This window comes from Rhinatrema bivittatum, chromosome 8 (assembly GCF_901001135.1).
Source record: "Rhinatrema bivittatum chromosome 8, aRhiBiv1.1, whole genome shotgun sequence".
NCBI lineage: Eukaryota > Metazoa > Chordata > Amphibia > Gymnophiona > Rhinatrematidae > Rhinatrema > Rhinatrema bivittatum.
In genome coordinates this window covers 167,298,391-167,323,194 of record NC_042622.1, presented here as the reverse complement: position 1 = coordinate 167,323,194, position 24,804 = coordinate 167,298,391, and the positions used below count along the sequence as shown (strand labels likewise).

At 45.9% G+C, this 24,804-nt stretch overlaps 1 protein-coding gene across 5 annotated transcripts in view; it reads right to left on the bottom strand.

Moving 5' to 3' along the window:
* Positions 1–24,804, bottom strand: part of ANKRD13B (ankyrin repeat domain 13B) — a 95,285-nt gene that overhangs the window by 10,706 nt on the left and 59,775 nt on the right. For 3 of the 5 annotated variants that reach the window (XM_029612252.1, XM_029612249.1, XM_029612247.1), the window contains exons 3-12: positions 24,583–24,707; positions 22,913–22,958; positions 20,266–20,409; positions 19,809–20,001; positions 19,034–19,100; positions 12,809–12,890; positions 12,324–12,388; positions 10,987–11,117; positions 9,680–9,837; positions 9,308–9,460 (exon numbers count right to left, since the gene is read on the bottom strand). In XM_029612252.1, the coding sequence (XP_029468112.1) occupies positions 9,308–9,460; positions 9,680–9,837; positions 10,987–11,117; positions 12,324–12,388; positions 12,809–12,890; positions 19,034–19,100; positions 19,809–20,001; positions 20,266–20,409; positions 22,913–22,958; positions 24,583–24,707 (1,164 nt within the window). The remainder of the gene's footprint in view (positions 1–9,307; positions 9,461–9,679; positions 9,838–10,986; positions 11,118–12,323; positions 12,389–12,808; positions 12,891–19,033; positions 19,101–19,808; positions 20,002–20,265; positions 20,410–22,912; positions 22,959–24,582; positions 24,708–24,804) is intronic. The other 2 variants (XM_029612248.1, XM_029612251.1) reach the window with 2 other exon arrangements.

Genomic DNA, 24,804 nt, shown 5'->3' with positions numbered 1-24,804 from the left:
CGTGCACAACAGCCCTTCACCCCCCTTCACATACAATTCTTTCAGATTACCGCACCCCAGCTGCAGGACTCTGCACTTCTTGGCATTGAATCCCAGCTGCCACTGGGACCACTCTTCAAGCTTCCTTAAATCATGTCTCATTCTCACTACTCCCAGCATGTCCACTCTGTTGCAGATCTTAGTATCATCCCCAAATAGACAAACTATCTTCTATCCCTTCCGCAATGTTAGTCACAATGATATTGAAGCGGACTGGTCGCAACACCGCTCTCCCTTCAGAGTGGTTTCATTTATTTATTTATTAAGTTTTATATACTGTCACTAAGACAAGCCATCATAACGGTTCACAAGATATAGCACACAAATACAATAACAAATGCAGTCATAAAACCCCTGTATATAAAACAAATATAAATGACTAAAAAGTAAATAAAACAAAAGCTAAGCCCGAAAATATACATTAATGATTCAAATAAATATGAAAATTAATGAATTAATCACTAAAAGATGCATTAATACTAAAAGACTAAAAGGCATAAAAGTAAGGGATAAAAGCTTTCTAAATCACTTTGTATATGCTTTGCTGAAAAGCCAGGTTTTTAATTCTTGCTTAAACTTTTTAAAATCGATCTCAAGCCTCAGAATCGTTGGTAGCGTGTTCCAAAGTTTGGGTCCTGCTAGTGACACCGCTCTCTCCCTAACGATTCAGATGTACAGAGGGTAAAGGATAGTAAGCACTTGTTTGCAGAATGCAGGTTTCTTTGAGGAACGTGCAGTCTAGTAGCTGTATTTAGCCAGTCTACTTGCTCTCCATGAATGAGTTTATGCAAAATGCAGAGCGTTTTGAATTTAACACGTGATTCAATGGGTAGCCAGTGTAAGTCTATCAGGATAGGAGTGATATGGTCTCTTTTCCTTTTGCCAGTTAAAATTCTTGCCGCTGCATTGTGCATGACCTGTAGAGGTCGGATGGAAGAGGTAGGGAGACCTAAAAGTAAGGAATTGCAATAGTCTGTACTTGCAAAGATTAATGCTTGCAGGACTGCGAAAATCATTTTGTGAAAGAAGGGGTTTCAGTATCATTCGTTTAGAGTAACCCTCCCTTACTTTAGTTGAACTATGTTTAAGACACAGTTCTGGATCAATTATGACTCCTAAATCCCTAATATGTTCGGCCAGTTTAAAATTTACCATTACACGCTTTTTTCTATCCATCAACCAGGTTGTAATCCACGCCAGCACATTGGCGCTCACTCCCAAGCTTCTCATCTTATTCACTAGTCTTCAATGCGGGACCATATCAAAAGCTTTACTGAAATCCAAATAGATGACATCGAGCACTCTTCCTCGATCCAATTCTTGAGCCACCCAATCAAAAAAATAAAATCAATCAGATTTGGTTGACAGGATCTTCCCCTGGTGAATCTAAGCTGTCTCGGGGTGAGCAACCCACCGGATTATAGATAATTCACTATCCTTTCCTTCAGCAGATTCTCCATTACTTTTCCCACCACAGAGGTGAAGCTAACCGGCCTGCAGTTTCCAGCCTCCTCTCTGCTCCCACTCTTGTGAAGCGGGACCACCACTGCTCTTCTCCAATCACTCGGCACCACTCCCTTTTCTAGGGATCTATTGAACAGGTTACTCGGCGGACCAGCCAGCACATCTCTGAGCTCCCTCAGTATCCTGAGATGACCCTCATCAGGTCCCATGGCTTTGTCCAGTTTCAGTTTTCCTAGCTCTTCCCATACATTCTCGTCTGTAAACGGAGTTTCATCTGTTCCACCCCCTTCCACAGTCTTGTTAATCAGCAACGGTCCTTCTCCAGGGTCTTCTTTAGTGAACACCGAACTGAAGTATTTAATATTTCAGCCATTTCTTCACTACTCTCCCCCCATTGATCTTTTTCACCCTTCAATTTCACTATGCCACTTCCGCCCTTTCATTGATGTATCTGAAAAATGTTTTGTCACCTCACTTTACCTCTTTCGCAATCCTTTCTTCCATCTGACTTTTTGCTTTCTCAATTTCTTTCTTCAACTCCCTCTTGCCTGTGTTCCTCTTTTTGGGATCCTTTATATATTTCTTGAACGCTGTTGTTCTTGCTTTTATTTTAGTCAGCCACCTCCTTTGAGAACCAGAATGGTTTCTTATTTCTCTTACTTTTGTTTACTTTTCTAACAGATAGATTTGTTGCCTTTGTAATTGCTCCTTTTAGTTTGGCCCACTATTGTTCCACCTCTCTCATTTTCTCCCAGTCTTCTAGTTCTGCCTCCAGGTAAGTCCCCATTTCAACAAAGTCCATATTTTTTAAATTCATAACTCAGGTCTTTCATGTGACTTCTTTGTATCCTATTTGTGATATCAAACCATACCATTTGATGATCACTGGTGCTGAGGAGGGCACCCACCCAGACATTATTTCCATTAGGGAGCACTAGGTCCCTCCCTCGTGGATTCTATTACCATTTGTTTGAACAGAGCCCCTTGCAGGGCCATCCACTATCTCTCTACTTCTGGTAGGTTCTGCAGCAGGCATTCTCCAGTCTGCGTCCAGCAGATTAAAATCTCCAACAATCAACACTTCTCCCTTCTTTCTCACCTTTTGGAGGTCTTTGACCAGATCTCTGTCTAGTTCTTCCATTTGTGTCGGAGGCCTGTAAACCATTCCTATAAATATAAATGCACCATTTTTTTTTTTTTTTTTTAATTTTTTTTAGAGGACAGCCCATAATGCTTCTTCTCTACCCCACATTTCTTGCAGTTCAGTTGCTTGGATATTGTTTTTGACATAAAGAGCTATTCCTCCCCCTTTTCTGTCCTCCCTCAACACATTAAGAAAGGTGGAAAGAAGACAAAACGATTACCGGCATGGTTAAAAGGGGAGGTGAAAGAAGCTATTTTAGCCAAAAGATCTTCATTCAAAAATTGGAAGGAAGAAGGATCCAACAGAAGAAAATAGGATAATGTATAAGCGTTGGCAAGTTAAATGTAAGACATTGATAAAACAGGCTAAGAGAGAATTTGCCGTAGAGGCAAACACTCACAATAAAAACTTTTTAAAATATATCCGAAACAGAAAGCCTGTGAGGGAGTCAGTTGGACCGTTAGATGATCAAGAGGTTAAAGGGGCACTTAGAGAAGATAAGGCCATCGTGGAAAGATTAAATGATTTCTTTGCTTTGATGTTTACTAAAAAGAGTATGTTGGGGATATACCCGTTCCAAAGAAGGTTTTCATGGGTAATGATTCAGATGGACTGAACCAAATCATGGTGAACCTAGAAGATGTGGTAGGCCTGACTGACAAACTGAAGAGTAGTAAATCACCTGGACCGGATGGTATACACCCCAGGGTTCTGAAGGAACTAAAAAATGAAATTTCAGACCTATTAGTAAAAATTTGTAACCTATCATTAAAATCATCCATTGTACCTGAAGACTGGAGGGTGGCTAATGTAACCCCAATATTTAAAAAGGGCTCCAGGGGCGATCAGGGAAACTACAGACCAGTCAGCCTGATTTCAGTGCCAGGAAAAATAGTGGAAAATGTTCTAAATGTCAAAATCACAGAACATATAGAAAGACATGGTTTAATGGAACAAAGTCAGCATGGCTTTACCCAGGGCAAGTCTTGCCTCACAAATCTGCTTCACTTTTTTGAAGGAGTTAATAAACGTGTAGATAAAGGTGAACCAGTAGATGATGTGTATTTGGATTTTCAGAAGGCGTTTGACAAAGTTTCTCATGAGAAGCTTCGAGGAAAAGTAAAAAGTCATGGGATAGGTGGCAATGTCCTTTCATGGATTACAAACTGGCTAAAAGACAGGAAACAGAGAGTAGGATTAAATGGACAATAAGCAGATTGTGATAAATTGCAGGAGGACATTTTGAGACTGGAAAATTGGGCATCGAAATGGCAGATGAAATTTAATGTGGATAATTGCAAGGTGATGCATATAGGGAAAAATAACCCATGCTATAGTTACACAGTGTTAGGTTCCATATTAGGAGCTACCACCCAAGAAAGAGATCTAGGTGTCATAGTGAATAACACATTGAAATCGTCGGCTCAGTGTGCTGCAGCAGTTAAGAACGCAAATAGAATGCTGGGAATTATTAGAAAGGGAATGGTGAATAGAACAGAAAATGTCATAATGCCTCTGCATCGCTCCATGGTGAGACCCCACCTTGAATACTATATACAATTCTGGTTGCCACATCTCAAAAAAGATATAGTTGCGATGGAGAAGGTACAGAGAAGTTTGACCGAAATGATAAGGGGAATAGAACAACTCCCCTATGAGGAAAGGCTAAAGAGGTTAGGGCTGTTCAGCTAGGAGAAAAGGCGGCTGAGGGGGGATATGATAGAGGTGTTTAAAATAATGAGAGGTCTAGCACGGGTAGATGTGAATCAGTTATTTACTCTTTCGGATAATAAAAAGACTAGGGGGCACTCCATGAAGTTAGCATGTGGCACATTTAAAACTAATCAGAGAAAGTTCTTTTTCACTCAACGCACAATTAAACTCTGGAATTTGTTGCCAGAGGATGTGGTTAGTGCAGTTAGTGTAGCTGGGTTTAAAAAAGGATTGGATAAGTTCTTGGAGGAGAAGTCCATTACCTGCCATTATGTTCACTTAGAGAATAGCCACTGCCATTAGCAACGGTAACGTGGAATAGACTTAGTTTTTGGGTACTTGCCAGGTTCTTATGGCCTGGATTGGCCTCTGTTGGAAACAGGATGCTGAGCTTGATGGACCCTTGGTCTGACTCAGTATGACATGTTCTTATAGCCCTGTATGGCCATATCCCAATCATGAGAATCCCTGAACCAGGTCTCCGTAGCAGCAACAATGTCAAAGTCTGCAGGTCTGGGATTTTATTGCCCAAACTACGAGCATTTGTAGTCTTAGCTTTCCAAGCTTTCTCCCTTGATTTGTTGCACTTTCTAGACACCTTTTCTGCTTTTTTGAGCTGATTTTGTTATCTGCTCCCACTTCCTGTATTGCTTGGGGGTGACATGTCAATTTTATTAGTCATCTCCTGCCACCTCCATTCTTTAGTTTAAATGTCTGTTAATAGATGACCTGAATTACTCACTTGGTATCCCTCTTTCCTGCCACAGACAAATGTAGGCCATCCTCACCATATAACCTTTTACTGCTCCCTACACGGCCCCAGCCTCCAATGTATCCAGACCACTTTCTGTACCCCAGGTTTTGAGCCAGGAACTGAAATCATCTATATGTCATAGCTTCTCGTTTCCCTTTCCATGAGCAGGTAATACTTCCAATAAGGGAATAGTCTTTGCAGTGTGTCTTATCTTTCCTAGATTTTGGAAATCCTTCTGTTCTTCATGGATACCATTTCTACTGAGGTCATTGGTCCCCAGATGGATGTTAACACTAATATCAAAGTTTCTACTTTCTTCTTTGATGACAAACTACATGCAATGGTATTCAGCGGGACTTAGGCGGGTACTTTTAGTATGGATATTCAGCGGGACTTAGGTGGGTTCCTTTAGCGGGATATTCAGCAGGGCTCAGCTGGCTCCTTTTAGCCGGGTTATTCAGCAGGACCTAGCTGGCTTTGTCCGGGTAACCATGTGAATATTTGAAGTTATATGTGAAGTTTTGAAGAGACAGTTTGCCTAATTTTCTAAATTATCTCCATATAAATTGTAAGTCACCTCAGACTTTGGGCTCTGAATCTCCCCATAATTATCCTACATTGTACAGCACTCTCCTCAATCACTGATTTGAAAAATGTGATTCATACATTAAATGATTTCAGGAGAATCTGCGATAAACCCTGTCGTATAAAGTCTAAATCTGACATGACAAGCTCTTCTGAGTCCACAGCCCTGAAACTCACTCCAGGCACCTCTTGCCAGTCTACCGTCGATGAAGGAGACGAGCTCAGTCAGAGAGGACACCATGCTGGGCTGAAATGGAAGTGATGCGGTGCTGACCACACCATGCTCAGATGCAAAGGAACTCATCCATCGGCTCCACCACAGACTCCTGGGGGGAGAGGGATCCTCCAGTCCTCGACTTGCCCCTCGCCCAAGATTTTAAACTAAAAAAAAAAAAGAGTCAAAGGGGGTTTTTCCCATGGAATCGTAGCTGCAGGAGAGCTAAGTTCAGCCTGCTTGCTGAGCGGACGCCATCTTGTATCTTTCCCTCTCTCTTGTATTTCCCGCCTAGGACCAGATTTATTGGGTCTATAGGAAAAAAAAAAAGTTAGAGAATTGGGCTATGAGTGTTGGTAAGGTTTCATCACCTGCCTTTACTGACTGGGTAGTAAACTCCTCCGTTTGTGTCTTTGCCAGTCCAACTGCTCTTGTTTCGCTTGGACAGTTTCCGTTCACCACCTCTGAATGATGGGGGAGGGGAGGATTACTTGTTTCTAACCAGCGTGGTCACTTTATCAAGGGGGAGTAATAGATTTCCCTCCATAGGGAAGGGATTTTTTTTTATTTGATGAGTGGTAAATTTGGAGGACATTTTGCCAGCAGTAGTTGTGGCTAAAGGCACTAAATCAATTAAATGTACATTGGATGAGTTTTTAGAGGGAAGAACATTGGATGAAATGATACTATAACCACACACCTGGAGAAAGTGCTACTGCAGCGATCACCAGACTCACCATCAGATTAAAACTATTTTTTTTTTTTCTGGCACCGAATTGATTACAGATAAGAACATAAGAAATGCCGAACTCTATCAGACCAAAAGGTCCATCAAGCCCAGCATCTTGTGTCCAACAGTGGCCAATCCAGGTTCCAGGTCCCTGGTTTTTCACCTTTTCCTGGATTAGCCTGCAGTGATAGCTGTTAATCAGAAGAAGATATGAATATAAGAAGTGCTGTGCTCAGTCAGACCACTGGTCCATGGAGCCCAGCATCCTGTCTCCGACCGTGGGCCATCTGGATCATTGAGATGTACCCAGCCAATGCAAACTGGGGAGATCCATTCCAAGCTACTCACTGCAGGAAGTAAGGGATGACCATCCCTGCGGCCACCTGACCTAGTAACTAATGGACCAGGCCTCCAGAAACTTGTCCAACCCCCAATAAATACTCGCCTTGGCCACATCCTCCAGCAACAAGTTCCATAGTTGTATTGTGCAACGACTAAAAATACTTCCTTGATTTTGTTTAAAATCTAGTACCAGCTAGTTTAGTGGAGTATTATTGGAAAGGGTGAATAACTGTTCCTATGTATCTGTTCCACCCCACCCATGATTTCATAATCTTCTATCCTGCCCCCTCTCAGCCGTCTCTTTTCCAAGCTGAAGAGCCCTCGCCTACGCAGCCTCTCATCATAGGAGAGATGGTCCTTCCCCTTTATCATTTCCCTCACCCTCCTCTGCACCTTCTCTAGTTCCGCTCTGTCTTTCCTGAGATGGGGGCGACCAGAGCTGCACACAACGCTCAAGGTGCGGTTGTAAGATTGGACTCGATGATCTTTGAATTTACCTAGTTCTGAACCTGCGCCATTAAGGTTAAAGAGAAGGTAAGGAGAGCAACTGGAGTCCCCTTGATGATGTTATCCTTACAGAGACGAGGAACTGTCTCAAATTAAATAGTCCACACCAGTACTTCACCATCTTTTTTTTTTTTTCCAGTCAGGACACAACTGACAGATTATGCTCACATGATCATCACGGGGCTAAGGTAAACATATACCCTGCCTCCACAGGAATCGCCCCTGACAATGGGTGCACAGCAGAGCTAGGATATTTCCCATACAACTCACCCTACAAAAAGAGATATTCTGATGTTAACTCAGTAACTGCAATACAAACCCCCTCTACCACCAGGCACATTGTACAATACAAAACATGAAAAAAACCCACTCAGCAGATACTCTGTGTAGGAAACCTGCCATCCCATAACAGCCCTATCTGTAAGGACTCAGACAGCAATAGCCCAACCTATGAAAAGGCAGCGGTGCACCCCCAATGCACATCCCATTGAGAAAACACAACAAATAAGACAGATACAAATGCCTACAAGCTAGTAAAATACCTCACACCTTGGTGTCACACCCAGAACCGACCTTCACCTACAGAATACAAGACCAAAAATGACAAATCTGGAGACAAAAGCCAGAAAGGAAACCAAGATGACCTTCTGGATGCAGTGCAAATCTGGAGAACCAGGAGAAACAGAAATACATTTCCTGCTACACTAAGCAAAGTACAAAGAGAGAAGAAATGCACATTCCCCAAACTCCATGGTTCTTGCACCTCCTCCCTCACTTCTCCTAACCACTCCCTTTTAATCAGCTTCCCACATGCTCATGTCCCTGCCCAGCATACACTGATCACATCTTGCCCAGACTCCTTTTCCCCCCACCCTACTCCTGATCCCCTTTCTTCTCCACTACTTCCCTCTCTCCACCCCACCCCCCCCATCTGTCCAGCAGCTCCTACATTTCCCCCTCCTCCTGTCCTGTCCAGAATCTCCCTTCCTCCTACCGGCGGCAGAGGAGGGCAAGAATCATTGGGAGAGGAGGAGGCGGCGGTGACAGTGGCAGCAGAAATCAGCAGTGGGATCTGTGGATCAGTGACCGAGCACACACACCTCTCCCCTATCATTTCATTGCATTCATTTAATCTTAATATTCCCACCTGTAAAAGATGTTATCCAAGCAGTTTTACAATAAAACACACATACATTAATAACCAGATAAACCATACAAATAGCAAATACATGCAGCGAGCACAAAAACTAAAAGTGACAAAATAAAAATAATCTGCAGAACATTCTGAGCAGACAAAGCCTTATCGTACTGAAAAAAAAAAAGGCAGCACTTTTGAGCCGTGCGGGGTGAAGCGAGCATCAGCAGCGTCACTGCTGGGCCCAGTGGTGGATAATGCTGGTGTCCTGCCGGGCCCAGCAGCTCAGGAGTTGGCGATGTCTCGTTCGGATCTAGGTAAAGTGCGAGGGGCCAGGAAGAGAAGGAAGAGGGAGCAGCTTCCTGTCATGCCTGATAATGGGAAAGTCAGCCAACCCCCACCCAGGCCAATAAGGAGAGAGCAACCTCCTGCTAGCCCCACGACAGACCTCTCGACACACCTGCTGAGAACCACTGCCATACAAGTCCTAGTGTAAGAAAACCCAACTGATCCTGTCATTCAAGGAGCAATTCTTCTACAAGAAATCAGCAATTTGAGCATTTGTGTTTGCAGCTTGCTCCCAGCCTTTTGCATCATGTCAGTTTCACCCTCTCCCTAGATGCATTATACAATATCCCCCACATTATACAGATCCCACTGTTCCCACCAATGATGCATACTCATGGAACTAGAACTGCTGACACTTGACGAGTCGCTGCTGGGAGAGGGGGCCTCACTGTTCGGGCTCTGCTTCACAGAACTCACTGGCTCCTCACAGCCATTCAGATTCCCGAAGGTGATCCGGGCATTCAAGATATGGAAGATTGGAATTTCTATCAAAATAAAACGAAGAGTTATCGCTGCCTGTTCCAGACAAAAGTTTCTGGTAATTCTCTCAGTCTACAGTGTCCAAGAGCAGGACATTCTCTGTAAGTCAAGGAGCCAGGGACCGTGCAGGTTTCCACACAGCACAGATATTGGAGGCCCACACGCAACACAATGCACACACATGATGGTGAGAAGTCTTGTAATGCTGGACAAGGTTTTCCTACCTATTTTGACAGGGAAGCCCGGAGGTAGCCTGAGAGTGATAAAGTCTCGAAGTTTTGCAAACAGGGCATTGCTTATTGCCATGAGGTCAATGATGGGGGCCACCTGCTCCGAGAGGGACAAGGGATGGGCCTCACACAACCACAACTTGGCTTTAAACCTGGAAGAAAGAGGTAAAAGCTGAAATGGCACTCAGAGCAGGCTCCACCGTCTCTACAGCACATCACGGCAAAAGGTTTCTGCTGCTATAAAAAAAAAAGGCAAACAGCAGCCCTAAATACGCTCTGCATCCTCATACAAGGACTAAAATGAAAGAGTTCATCTAATCCTGATCTTGGAGAGTCTCTTGTGCTGCTAAGAGAGGATTCACTCACACTCACACACACAATGGCAAGGGCTGTTGTGACCGATCAGACCCATATTTATACCGATAAGACCTGCATTACAGGCCCCATGCTGAGTCACGATTTTAGTGATCAGGAGCGCCAGGTGAACGGAGATCTTCTGTCTGTAGCCTGCCCTCCCTGGTGCGGGTTCCTCCATACGGCTACGTTTAGCTGGACTGGAGGGAGGCATTCCCCTGAAAATAACACCCAGAGACTGACTTTCAAATCTCTGTGCATCGTTTTCCAGAAAAATTCTGCATGCACTTTAAACAAGTGCAAAAATCCTCAGATATTCGGTGCCCACATCAGCTTTCCATGCGACTGTACGACTCGGATTTTCCCTCTGAAATGTGCTGCGAGATGGGAAGGATTAAAATAAACCCTTTTATATTTGGGTGAAGGGAGAAAGCTGCGAGGCCTTCTCATGTTAATGGATAATCATTGCTTAAGGCTTTTCCTTTATTTGCAGTTCACCATGACCTGATGAATTCCTCCTAAAACGATCAGCCTGATCCCCCCAAACCGGCAGGACCATGTCCCTATCATACTGCTCACATCATGTGCTCCCCGAGATAGATCTGATCCCCCAGTACCAGGGCCGTCTCCCTATCACGCTGCTCACACCACGTTCCCCAACACTGGCAGAGTCCCACTGCTAGATCTGATCCCCTAATACCAGCGCCGTCTCCCTATCACGCTGCTCACACCACGTTCTCCAACACTGGCAGAGTCCCACTGCTAGATCTGATCCCCCAATACAAGGGCCGTCTCCCTATCACGCTGCTCACACCACGTTCTCCAACACTGGCAGAGTCCCACTGATCCACTTGATTCTCCAGCACCAGCAGGGCTTGTGCTCCTGTCCTGCTGCTTGCACCACACTCGCCTGCATGCTCAGCTCCCAGGAGCCTCTGCTTGCTTACTTCTGGGTTTTAGTTGTCAGTTCCATTGGTCGTCCAATGTCTCTGTTGCCCAGTTCAAAATTGGGATTGAAGTATTCTTCAGGGGTGATGGCGGTGGGGTTTGTGTGGCTGAACGTCTGCGTGATTAATGTCTGCAAAGAGGGGGAAAAAAAGCAGAGACATAATGAACCGAGGGGAATCCAGAAGGTAAGGGTCTGTTATTCAGCAGCACTTGGGGCGCACAAGTTGCCAGATAAGCTGTCTGGGATATTCAGCAGAGCACTGTTGATTAGACGTGGCTCCGAATATAGACGGATACATTTATTACTGCCCTGACGTGGCCATACTTAGCCAGATATCTTAACTCTGGCCCAGAATGTCTCCAAGTTATCCAAATAAGGTCTATCAGCTGCTCAGCCAGGCAGTCAGAGTGGAAATTTTAAAAGCCCCCAGTTTCTCCAGCTAAGTCCCACACTTTGCTGGAAAAACCATTTGAATATTGACCCCTTAAGAGATATTACTTAGGCATCTTAGAAAGTCAAACCCCCAAGGATGCCCCCTGAATCTGAAACCTCAGTTGAGATCGGCCTCCTTTGCACTTCTGGCAGCAGCTGCGGCAGTGCTGGAACAGATTCCCAAGCACAGGGGCACCCATGCAGGGCAGAAAGCGACAGAGTCTGAGCCTGCCCCCCTCGGCTGTGGATACTCTGTACCTCTACGGTATATCCCTGCCTCACACCTGACAATGCGTGCTGCCACCGGTCTGCTCCTGTCACGCAGAGAGAATGTGTCTGAGCAGCCTGGAGAGCTGCCAGCCACATTCCCGCCTCTCTGCACAGACCTGGAATACGTGGGCAGCACACGAGATCACCAGGGAGTCGTTTAATGTTAGCTGCATGTGGATGTGGCTCTTTCTGCTCCCCAGTTTGCTGTGGGATGGCTGATACATGTGCTGATGATTTGTATTAGGGGCGGATCTCTTTCCTAATACAATCTTCTCCCTTGTGTATATTTTGGATTTTTCCAGGTGCCCCCACACCCTAAGGATAAATGATAAGTCAGAGAGATTTGGGTCCTGGTTTCCAACATCCCTCTCAGTGGAAAGCACAGGCTGTAGTGGGGTGTGTTAAAGCTATTGTGTGGCAGTGGAGGAAGCACTTTTTTAAAATTAGTCGACAGATTTGTAGACAGTCCATCCTCGGCAAGGCAAGTCTGGCTGCTTTTGGTCTTTTCTTGGTTGTAATTTGGGACGGGTGGGGGAGGCAGGCTCTGGTTGGGATGGGAATGGAGGGGCATGAAGTCACGGGGGGGGGGGGGGGATTCAGAGTTCTCTCCCAGTCTCTCTCACATGGACTCACCCCGTTGTTTGGACCAACGTGTTGCTCGGCAATCCCCAGGAAGGACTGGAGTGGAGTTTTACTTCCTGAGAAAGGGTACAAAAAATTGCTTCAGGAAATCAAAGGAATTAATTACAATGCCTTGAGCAAGAGGAGGGCGAGGACAGACAGACAGACAAAATGGAGGAGACTATGCAGACTGAGGCTTGCATTTTCTTTTGTCCATCCTAAGCACCCGTCACAGTATGTCCCCTCCTCTCCTAAGCACTCCAGTGCCCTCAAACGCCCAGAGGTGTGGGCTGCTGCACTCCCCTCTCTCCCAGCCTCAGAAGACCAAACCAGGAAGCAATTTCAGGGCAGAAGACTCAATGCAGACCTGGAGATAGTCACGTCCGCCATCTGCTGTGAGGGCTACAAACGCAAAGACCGCCGGGCACGAGCGCTCTATCCCGAGGCCGCGCAAGGTGCAGGCCGAAGAGAGCGGCTCCCTCTCCTGGCTTCCTTACCTTTGCTTTTGCTCTTGTGCTGGTCCAAGAGATGCTCTGTCCGTGTCCTGGTGATTAGTTCCACGTTGGAAGCACCGTACACCTGAGCCCAGACACACGCACAAGAAAAACCACGCTTAGTGCCAGGACACTTTCATAGCAGTTTCTGCAGCGACTGTCGGCTCTCCCTACCTTCCCCCCGACACTGTACTGGGCACGCACCAGAGCTCCTCCATTCCCTCCGGCTGCGGGTTTGCAATTAGGGGGAACTTTCTGTCTCTGCTCTGTTTGTTTTGGCTAGGGGTAAAGACATTGGCGTCGTATGCTTTTAACTTATACAACGCTTAGAACACAGGACGGTGCGGAATAAAAAAACTTTTTAAAATAAATAAATAGCTTTTTTTCATTCTACTCTTCCAGGAGGAAGAGGGAGCCCCTCTTAGAAAGACAACGGCAGGTGGGGGAAGAGACGTCACCCTGGTAAGATGGACGCTTAGGTGTTGAGCTCTCCTCCACCATCCCCGCTTAAAAAAAAAAAAAAAGTTAATTTTGGGCGAGTTGCAGCGATTACTGTCAGAGACCTGACTGCCCCTGTCGTGTGTAAACTTCGGAAGAATGACTACCCGGGAAAAAGCCGGTGGATTCGCAGCGGCTCTCCCCTTTTGCAGCACCTCAGTCAGATGGAGGAACAAGTGGAGGGGAGGCGAGCGGCGGCAGAGCAGGGGATGAAGAAGAAGAGGTGCTGCCGGAAGCTGGAGCGGGTGACAAACTAACAAAAGCCGACTTTAGTACGTGGCTCCGAGACATTCAATGGGATATTTAAATCTACAAAAGGATGAACTCCGAGAGACCGTGAATGAATTGCGGTCAGAAGTAGTGGATTTCTCTAAGCGAGTAGAGGAGGTGGAATGTGCTATGGACCGAGCAACTACAAAAAAACCCCCCAAAAAAACAAACCAATGAAGAGACCTCTAAATAAGCTTGAGGATCTTGAAAACCAATCCGGGCGTTGCAACCGGAGAATCAGAGGAGCGCCAGAGCTGGAGGAGTGTACTTGCTGCTCCAGAAGTGCTACAGAGAATCTGCTAGGCCATTTTGTGGGTTAGTGGCAAGGGCAAAACGCATCGAAAGACGCAGTCTGTTTCCACAGCTATCTTCTTAGAGAGAGAAGATTTTTCAAACCGGCCTGAAAAATGGGTTCAGTCATGAGATTGTGATCTACGATGATTTTATCACCTACAACTCTGAGGAAATGCAGGGAGCTTCAGTCAGTGGCGTCCTCTCCTACGTAGTGAGAATATTTGTTACCAGTGGCTTTTCCCATGCGGGCTGGCGTTTTACCATCAGCGGCGTCACTTTCGGGATTAGTTCAGAATCAGAGTCGACGGTTATTCTACAAGCAGCGGGCACAATGGTCCTCCCCCCATAGACCCTCAGCAAAGGAAGCAGCGAGGGGGGGGGGGGGAAGAGGGCAATCGGTCTCAGCATCCGTCCGCAACCTGACCGAGTGTGGGTCGTCCCTTGGAAGCTGCTGCAATGCTGTTCTGCCCCACCGGGCAAGCTGCATGCGGTCTGCTAGATTGTTGAATATGCCTGATAAGGGGCTTTGAGGTTTTCTGTACCAGGTTATTCAGCTGGAGAGGTGAAATGTTGAATATATATATTCCGCACTTCTGATAATTCGCTAGCCCTTAAATATTTGGTGCGGTTATGGGGGTGAGGACGGTGGAGAGCTTGGAGAGATGGGGGATGTTCATTCAGATATGTAGGAAAGGCCTGCTGATTAGCTGGCAGGCGGAGAAGGGAGGGTGGACTACGGAGAATGATTGGGGGAACGCAGGGAACGTGCTTTGAAGGGATCTGGGAGACGACAGGGAGATTGGGCTTTTGTGCATCTGTTCGTCTTAAAAGGTAAATGACGGGGACGCTTAGATTTGTTTCTGTTAATGCTAAAGGCTTAAATTCCCCTTTTAAGATACATAAAATCTTTAGGGAAATGATTTCTCTGCAGGACTCTCATTTACGCAAGAGAGGCGAAGGTCGCAGCAATATCCCCTCTATGGACTTGGCCCCTATAGCCCAAGGAGAAATGAATATGGGGAGGTGAGGGCACGGAAAGAGTACAGACGGATAATGATGGCAGGGTGGATTATGCTGCAAAATCAGGCTGAGTCAGGAGCTTTACACTCCATGTTCTCCTAACCAGGGACAGTTTTTGGACCTTTGACACATGTGGAAGGGGATTTCAGTCGGGTCCGATCCCCATTTCTGGGGAGGAGCGAGGCTCCTCATTCTTCTAGGCAACGGCTGAAACAATTTTTGGAGAAATGTCAAATAGCAGACATGTGGCGGGTATTGCATCCGACAGTGAGAAGCTGTACCTTCTGCTCCAAGCCCTACAATGTCTGTACCCGGATAGATTATTTTCTTAGAGATTAAAAGCTGGTTTCTGCTAGATGGGAGGAGACGGAGATTGGATCTATTTCGTGCTCGCCCCGTGCCCCGATTTGGTGGGATGTGCAGAGCACGACTAGGGATAGGGGGCACCTCTTTTGGAAACCGAATGATGCTTTACTGCAAGATACGGCTGCATGCCAGCAAATTCAAGAAAACATTCAGGATTATCTTCAGTTTATTGATTTGACGGGTGCCACCCCTACTGTTCCCTGGGACTGCTTGGAAGCCATAGTGCAGGGCGAGGTAACTGTGACTGCATCCTATAAGGAGGGAGCGAGAGAAAGGAGAGTGAAAGAGCTGACGCACAAACTCACTCTGGCCAGGCAGACTTTGCGGGAGCTGGAAGCTTAATCGGCATGAGTTGAGCTTGCTGGAAGTGGGGACACACCATGTCAATTGGATAAAGTCAAGGAAGTACACCTCGGTCAAGGGAATAAGGCTGGCAAGTTTCTGGCCCAAAAACCTAAGGCTAATCATTCTCAAGCTCAGATCCTGAAAATTAAAAACACCAGGAAGGTAAATTTGTGCGCGAGTGGTCAAGTTATCAGGCAGCGGTTCACTCAGTTTTATTCTGCTTGTATGCTGGGGATATGGCAACAACAGAAGTGAATATTGAACAATATCTCGGGGGCGTGGAGCTGCCTAGGTGGGGGATATCTGTCGGGAGGTTTCAGATAGGCCCATTTAGACTGCCAAAGTGATTTGGGCAATTTGAGATTTAAAGGCATGAAAGGCACTGGGGACAGATGGATTTACTCCAAAATGTTATAAAGCATTTCAGTCCGGTCTGGCTGCTCTGTTAGCGAGCATGTATATCATCATCATTTGAGGGAAGGGGTTTACGGTTGAAGGATGCTAATATTGCCGGGATAACTGTGTGGCCGAAAGGAGGAAAGGTTCATACCTTGTGCAGCTCGTATAGACCATTCTCTTTGCTCCATGTTGATCTGAAGCTTTTGGCCAAAGTATTGGCTCAAAGGCTGTGCCAAGTGATACTTTCCATAAACCTTGGGGACCAAGCTGGCTTTAGGCGGGGATGTGTGCCCGGTGATATTGTGCAGAAAACCTTGAACTTGGTGGCTTTCGCCATGGCCCGAACACCTTCCCTGCTCTTTGCAGCGGATGCGGAGAAGGCTTTTGATCGGGTGCAGCGGCCTTTTCTGTTTAAGGTAATGGAGAGTATGAGGCTTGGCCAGCACTTCATTGGGTGGGACAAAACTATATAGGAATCCGGAGGCCTGTATAAAGGTGAATGGGGGCTATTCCAATACTTTTAGGGTCAGGAAAGGGACGCGGCAGGGGTGCAGATACAGAGAAGTAGAATGGAATTCAAATAGGAAAGGATCATTATAAAATCTCCCTATATGCTGATGATATGTTCACTCTGAATAAACCGGAGATATCGTTGGCACCTATTGTTACAGAATTCAGGATTTTGGAAAGGGATACAGTTTTAAAGTGAACATGGAAAAATCAGAAATTTGGGGAATTTTTCTCTTTCCGCTGAGGATGTAGATGGGTTGAAAGGGAAGTTTCCCTTTAAATGGGCAAACAGTCACCTTCGGTATTAGGGGTCAATGTGTGCTCAGAATTAGGTGAGCTTATCTGTATAAATTATGTTCCACTTGTTAAACAAAGGGAACAGGATCTAGAAATCTGGGACCGTCAATCTTTTATCCTGGCTAGGGAGGACGGCGGCCATAAAAATGAACACGCTTCCTAAATTGGGTCATTTATTCCAGACTTTGCCAAGTCCTGTTCCAGAGAGAGGGCTTAGAAGATGACAGAGGAAAACAGAGGCCTCCACGGGTGACCAAATCCATCTCGTGAATAATGTACGGAAATATTATGTAGCCTTAGAGTTGAAGGCAGTTGATTGTCATGCCCTGGAAAACAAACACACTGGTCGAGACTGAACAGTTTATGATGGGGGATACTCCCTTGCATCATTTCTCATTGGTTGCCAAAATGGCAGAGAGGGGTTGGTAGCCTCATGCCCCCTTGGCACAGCCAGCATTTTTTTCGATTTGGAAAAGCTGGAGATGGGTATTGGTGGGATCGAGAGATTGCTACTTCAGCCTTCCCATTAGATATAATCCAGACTTTCAGATAGGGACAGGGAGTCAAGCTTTCCAGAAATGGGACTCCTTGGGCCTTGCCTGTATAAGGGCAGGTAATGGAATGGGAGCAAGTTAGGTGATTTCAGGGAGCTTCGGAGGATACACGGGGTTCGGGGATGAGACTTCTTTGCTTGGCTTCAGTTGGCACACTACATGAACCACTTTGGGAATGGGGAAATCCGTAATGCAGACCTCTTGTAAAAAGGGCCTCCCGTATTAGGGGGATCGTTTCTAAGCTGTATATGTTGCTGAATGTAGCACCTACTGACAAATTTAATTATACGAAGGCCTGGGAGCCGGATCTGGGTGAAGTGTGGGGCGGGAAGGGGAGCAGGATTTGTTTTGTGTGTATTCAGGGGAGTTCTTCATCCTCTTCACTACCTGAAAACAGTTATAAAGTGTTATACAGGTGGCACCTGAATCCCGAGAGACTGAAAAAGATGCATCCTAATCTGGATGGCCTACGCTGGTGAAACTGTGGGCTGTTGGGTGGTCCTGCCCAGTGGCTGCCTGATTCTAGGAAGGAGTACTTAGATCAACTAACGCTATCTTACAATGTGAAATTCCAAAGGGACCCTACGTTCTGGTTACTGCATACTTCATCTCAGAACAGAACCTTGCATCCTATCTCATTGGCTGCTAGATGTGCGCCTGCATCCAAATTGGTTGTAAAACAGAGATCGTTTACAGCCCATTACATGGAAAAGCTGATGACCGTGCAGCCAAGACTCTGCACGAATTCACTCAGATCTGCTCCCCTTTTTCAAAGGTGGTTGGACACAGCTACTAATGGAGAGTTTATAAACGAGAGCCCTACTGTTGCTGGGTCCTTTCTTGATTATGTTGGACTTAAGCTGACCCTCTCATCAATTCTATGTTTGCATCTCAATTAAAGTGTAGAAGAACGGGATGGGCCTGTGGGATTATGCTGCCACCTGATACAACCTTTGTTCTTAGCCAGAACGGTTTTGGAGCGTGACAATGGGATTTCTGCGCTGATTTTGCTGTTATTGTAAGTTATGGCTTTGTTAATAAAGAATTATTAAAAAAAAAAAAAAATTTAAGACAACGGCACATGATCCAACTTTTAATGCTCAGCTTGCCCAGGTTATTCCAGAGCTGGATGACACGGGGAGGGGTCTCCTCTCCTCACTGACCCTTCCCCTCTACTCCCACCTCTCCTGAGAGCCAGACCTTCCTTGCAGCTTCCTGCGCTGCTCAGCCACTTAACACCACTTGGGTGCCAAGAGATCGTGCAGCCCAGAGCCGGCAGAGCCTTCTACAGTACAAATTCACCTCTGAGCTGGAACTGAGCCTCTCTGGCTCTAGACCAGAGTCCGCTGCTGGCGCCGCATGCTCTGATTTACAAAATGGGGGCCAGGCCCGTTCAGAAGCCAACAGAAATCTAACAACAAGGCCTGATGAAGGCTAGACAAATGCTCCAGTAGCAGAGCAAGGGCCCCACTGGCGGTAACTGGTCTGCTTTTACCGACTCTAGCCCCCTGTGCAGAAAGAGGTCGCAATGTGCTCTCAGTGTTTTGCGAATATCTAACATTCTGCTCCATACTCGCTGTCCTCAGAACCATCTGTCTGCTCACTTTCCCCTTATTCTTATGGAGTTGGTTTGGAATACAAAGCCATCATCTGAGAAGGAGCTTTCCAATCTCACCTTCGCTTCGTAGCCATTAATCATCTCTGTTCTTTCACTCCTCCAGCCCAGAATTCCTGATTTATTCCTGCCAAACAGTAACCATAGAATAAGATTAAGAACCGAAAAGCAAGTTCTACCCCATATATACAGATTCTGCATCCTGCACCAATGGTTTTCCAGCCCTCCCATCACCTCCCTCCTCCATGGTGAGAACAACCAGCTCAGGGACATGTGTGAGGGGGCGGGAGGTGACATTACTGGGTAAATAGTGCACTAGGAGAACTGGATATTCCCCTCTAAATTAAGAGTCCTCTTTTCTTTACTCCTTCTCTTCATTCACTTGTAAATTATATTTCCACCTTAAAAATAGTTGTAGCATCTAAACCCAAGACATTCACAATTCCTCACTACTGAATTGGTTAATAGCATCACACTATTGACCATACACCAATGACATCATATGGCCCCTTTCTACTGACCATGCGCCAATGACCTCAAATGTCCACCACCCTACTGACCATGCGCCAATGGCATCATGTGTCCCCTCCCTACTGACCATTGGCCAAATTACATCGCATGCCTACTGCCCTATTGACCATGTGCGATTGGCACATGCTCCCTTCTTACTGAACCATGGACTAATGACATCATATGCCCACCCTACCTACCTTATGCCAATGGCATATGCCCCCCCGCCCATGGTCAATGAAAATATGCTCCCTTTATCACACTGGCCACTGGCAGATGACATTATGTCACGTCCCAGGCTGTAACCCCACCTCACATATTTTACCTCTCAAAGGCAATGTTCTTAGTGTCCAGCTGAGTGGTTACGACAGGGGCAGTAAGGCGGCTCATGGCCTGCTCCTCAGTGGGCTGCACAGCAGCCAGGAGAACCTCTCGGTCATGTGATGCCAAGGTCAGTGTCTCAGTATACACCACCCGTCGGTCGTGATCAATTTCCATTACTACAGCGCTGGTGTCTGCTGGGACAGAATAGGTATAACTTACTCAGTGCTCCTGCTTCCAATATCAGACTGAGTACTTGTGCGTCACCTGGGTAGAGTGAATCGAAAAAGAAGGTGAGCGAGAGAACGGGTAAGTTACTCTGGGAACATTGTGATAAGATTCACAAAGGTAACTTCTGGATGTGTTCCAATGCCCAGGGCCTGTCCCCATTAAGCAAAAGACTTTAGGGTGCTTTAGAGGGAGAGAGATGGACAGGCAGGATGCAAAATCATTTTGCTGACCTTGTCCCCGGAAGACAAAGCTGCGGTTTCCTCGCTGCCAGCTCATGTGTTCAAATCCAAGCAGCGTCGTGTCCACCCTCAGCTTCTGACCACACTTCCAGACCTTGTACATGTCACTAGGGCAGATCTTGGAAATCAGTGGCACTGGTAGAGAGAGAAGCAAGGACTCACTCTGGGAGACTCAATGCTACTGCCATTCTCACAATGTGCAGGATATGAGACACCTGTCTAATGAGGACAAACATAGAATCCTGAGACTCAATGCTACTGCCATTCTCACAATGTGCAGGATATGAGACACCTGTCTAATGAGGACAAACATAGAATCCTGAGACTCAATGCTACTGCCATTCTCACAATGTGCAGGATATGAGACACCTGTCTAATGAGGACAAACATAGAATCCTGAGACTCAATGCTACTGCCATTCTCACAATGTGCAGGATGTGAGACACCTGTCTAATGAGGACAACCATAGAATCCTGAGACTCAATGCTACTGCCATTCTCACAATGTGCAGGATATGAGGCACCTGTCTAATGAGGACAAACATAGAATCCTTAACTTCATTTAGTGATGATGCAACCTACAAACAAGAAGCCAACGTTGAAAAATCTGAAGTTGCAACTTCTATTCCACTTCCAACATTCACTCTGCAGTCTCAGAGTCCCTTAGCTGTGACCAGGGAGCCAGAAATGACAACAGCATTATAGATATATAATAACTTAAGCCCACATGCTATATTATAACCTCTCTGTAGCTAACATTAGAACGTTTACTCCTGGGACAAAGGAGGTATAAGCCAGAAGTAATGATACAGTGTTATAGATACAGCGTGTGGACATATTAAGTTATTATATATTATAACCTCTCTGTACCTAACATTAGAACGTTTACTCCTGGGACAAAGGAGATATAAGCCAGAAGTAATGATACAGTGTTATAGATACAGCATGTGGACATCTTGTTATTATATATTATATATTATAACCTCTCTGTATCTAACATTAGAACGTTTACTCCTGGGACAAAGGAGGTATAAGTCAGAAGTAATGATACAGTGTTATAGATACAGCGTGTGGACATATTAAGTTATTATATATTATATATTATAACCTCTCTGTATCTAACATTAGAACGTTTACTCCTGGGACAAAGGAGGTATAAGCCAGAATAGGTCCACACGCTGTATCTATAACACTGTATCATTACTTCTGGCTTATACCTCCTTTGTCCCAGGAGTAAACGTTCTAATGTTAGCTACAGAGAGGTTATAATATATAATATATAATAACTTAATATGTCCACACGCTGTATCTATAAGTTTAATATATTATATATTATAACCTCTCTGTAGCTAACATTAGAACGTTTACTCCTGGGACAAAGGAGGTATAAGCCAGAAGTAATGATACAGTGTTATAGATACAGCGTGTGGACATCTTAAGTTATTATATATTATATATTATATATTATAACCTCTCTGTATCTAACATTAGAACGTTTGCACCTGGGACAATGGAGATATAAGCCAGAAGTAATGATACAGTGTTATAGATACAGCGTGTGGACATATTAAGTTATTATATATTATATATTATAACCTCTCTGTATCTAACATTAGAACGTTTGCACCTGGGACAAAGGAGATATAAGTCAGAAGTAATGATACAGTGTTATAGATACAGCATGTGGACATATTAAGTTATTATATATTATATATTATAACCTCTCTGTAGCTAACATTAGAACGTTTACTCCTGGGACAATGGAGGTATAAGCCAGAAGTAATGATTCAGTGTTATAGATACAGTGTGTGGACATATTAAGTTATTATATTATAACTTGAACCAAATTCTTGGAGCACAGGGCCATCTGAATTTATCCGCTAGCTGTTTTCTAAAATAGTGTCTGAAGAGGCCTCATTTTCTTGCAGCTTTACCCTTCATCAATTAATCCTAACCTAGCTCTTTCCTATCATGTTAGCCTCATCTTTTTAGCTCAAAGCCTTTTTTTTTTTTTGGTCTGTCTCTCTTGTCTGTGTGTCCCAAGTAGCTTGTAAGCTCCAAGGGGCAGGGACTGTCTCTCTTGTAGTGCTCACACTGTGGAAGTGGATGTGTGCATGTAGGGACTGGGGGTTCTGCGCACATGCTCGCCGGTTGAGACTGTACATGCAATGAGCTGCTCTTTGCTGAAGGAGGCCCGACAGTGTCTAAGTCCGCACGTGTGTTACAGGCACATCAGAGCTATTGGCTGTAGCTTCTCTCTACACAAGGGTCTAACCTCCATCGCTGCCTTCCAGCCGCTTCTCCATTTGGCTTGCAGTACAGCTCCCCTCAGTGCTTAAAGAAGTTGGAACATTGCCGATAAGAACTGGGGACCCACTTGAGCTGCACTGCCCAGCTAGCAATGCCGAGTGGCTGAGTGTCCGGCAGCATGGCGCTCACTCTCCCCCCCCCCCCCCTGAAACCATTGCTTCCAGCCCCCACAACGCATGGCTGAGGAGACTGACCAACCTGGCACACCCTTTCAGCACAGAATGGCAGGATATGAACAGAGAAAATGTATCTTCACTGTTTCTTAAGCAGCAGGTGGGTGGCTGCATCCCAGATCCTTGCCAAAGCCTGCCAGCTGGCCAGTTACTCACCCCAGCTGGTGAATTCCCATTTCATCTCCACGTAAAAGTCCTGAGCCTGGGAAGAGACCACACAGAATCTGTAAATACACAAGCTCCTGACCTCCTTCCTGTCTAGGTCATGCCACTTTGACAAATTACAGTCATTCCCACCACCCCCCAAAAAAAAAAATATTTCTCCAAAAAAACCAAACCACCATCCTCAAAAATAAGGAGCAGAAGGAAATGTTTACACATTACTATACTCTCCAGGAAATATAACCCCACTGTGCCCAAGACAAAAGAACCACAAATCCCAGAATGCCCTGGGATAGACTGGCATGTAACAGAGTCCGGAAGTGGCATATTTCTCAAGCACTGCACTATGGATCCAACATTTAAGCAGTAGCATTTGGCTCAGTCTCCTCTACTCTGGAGTTGCCCAACTTTTCCATAGACCAGGACTGGACACTTGAGGACCGGGGGGGAATGGGACCCCCTCATTTGCATAAGGTTTAGATCCTGCCAGGGAACTGCCTAAACAGTGTATCTATGTATCTGCAGAACCACTGGGAGCTGAGGGCTGGGCTATGCTGTGCACTACTTCCTCTCCCTGTGCTGTCCAATCACAGCATGGGAAAGGAGGCAGGGATACAGCACAGCTCTCCTGAGATAGAGGAAGAGAAAAGCGGGTCGGAGCCTAACTAACAGGCCAATACAGTACAGTGCACTCCAGTGGAACGCACTGTTAACTCGCATTTGGACGCGCGTTTTTGACGTGCTAGCTTTACCCCTTATTCAGTAAGGGGTAATGTAGTCGTCCCCCCCCCCCCCCCCCCCCCCCGAAACTAATAGCACCCGCAACATGCAAACACATGTTGATGGCCCTATTAGTTATTCCCGCACAATTCAGTAAGTAAAATGTGCAGCCAAGCCGCACATTTTACTTTCAGAAATTAGCACCTACCCAAAGGTAGGCATTAATTTCTGCCAGCACCAGGAAAGTGCACAGAAAAGCAGTAAAAACTGCTTTTCTGTACACCCTCCGACTTAATATCATGGCGATATTAAGTCGGAGGTTTCAAAAGTTACAAATTAAAAATAAAAAAAATGTAAAATCGGCCCGCAGCTTGAAAACCGGACACTCAATTTTGCCGGTGTCCGGTTTCCAAACCCGTGGCGGTCAGCGGATTTGAGAAACGACGCCGGCAAAATTGAGCGTCGGCTGTCAAACCCACTGACAGCCACGCTCCTGTCCAAAAAGAGGCGCTAGGGACGCGCTAGTGTCCCTAGTCCTCTTTTTACCGCGAGCCCTAATTTGAATAATTTGTTTTAGTGAATCGCGCACACAGGAGAGTGGCCTGGGCGCTCGCCTGCGAACTTTACTGTATCGGCCTGTAAGAGGCTGTGGGGAAAAAGGAGGATCCACCTGCAAAAACTGGAGGTTTAGCGACCGGTCAGTAGTTCTGACTGGACACTGTACAGAATGCCTGAAAACCTGGCTGTCCTGTCCAAAACTGGACAGTTAGCAACCCTACTCTACTCCCTCCCAGAGATCCATTCTGCACCCTCAAGGAAAGACACACAGAGGACTGGAGGAAGAGACAGATGGACAGAGAGCAAGAGAGAGGCAGAGACAAAGGAGGAGAAAATTCTGGTCATCAGCCAACTGGAGACTGCTGTTTAACCCAAAGAGCATTTACCTTGTGGAGTTTTTCCAGCAGGATGGGGATTCCTGCCAGCCGCCTGACTGTTCGCTGATAGTCGCGGTGCCGCAGTACCAGCTGCACCAGTTGCAGGTCTCGCGTGCTGACTGCCTCCTGCAGCACTACAGGAAGAGAGAAATCAGAAGCAGAGGCCAGCCAAGACCCCCTCCCCCTCTCTGCTGAAAACCTGGCTTTGGAGTACTTTTCTCCCAAAAATAC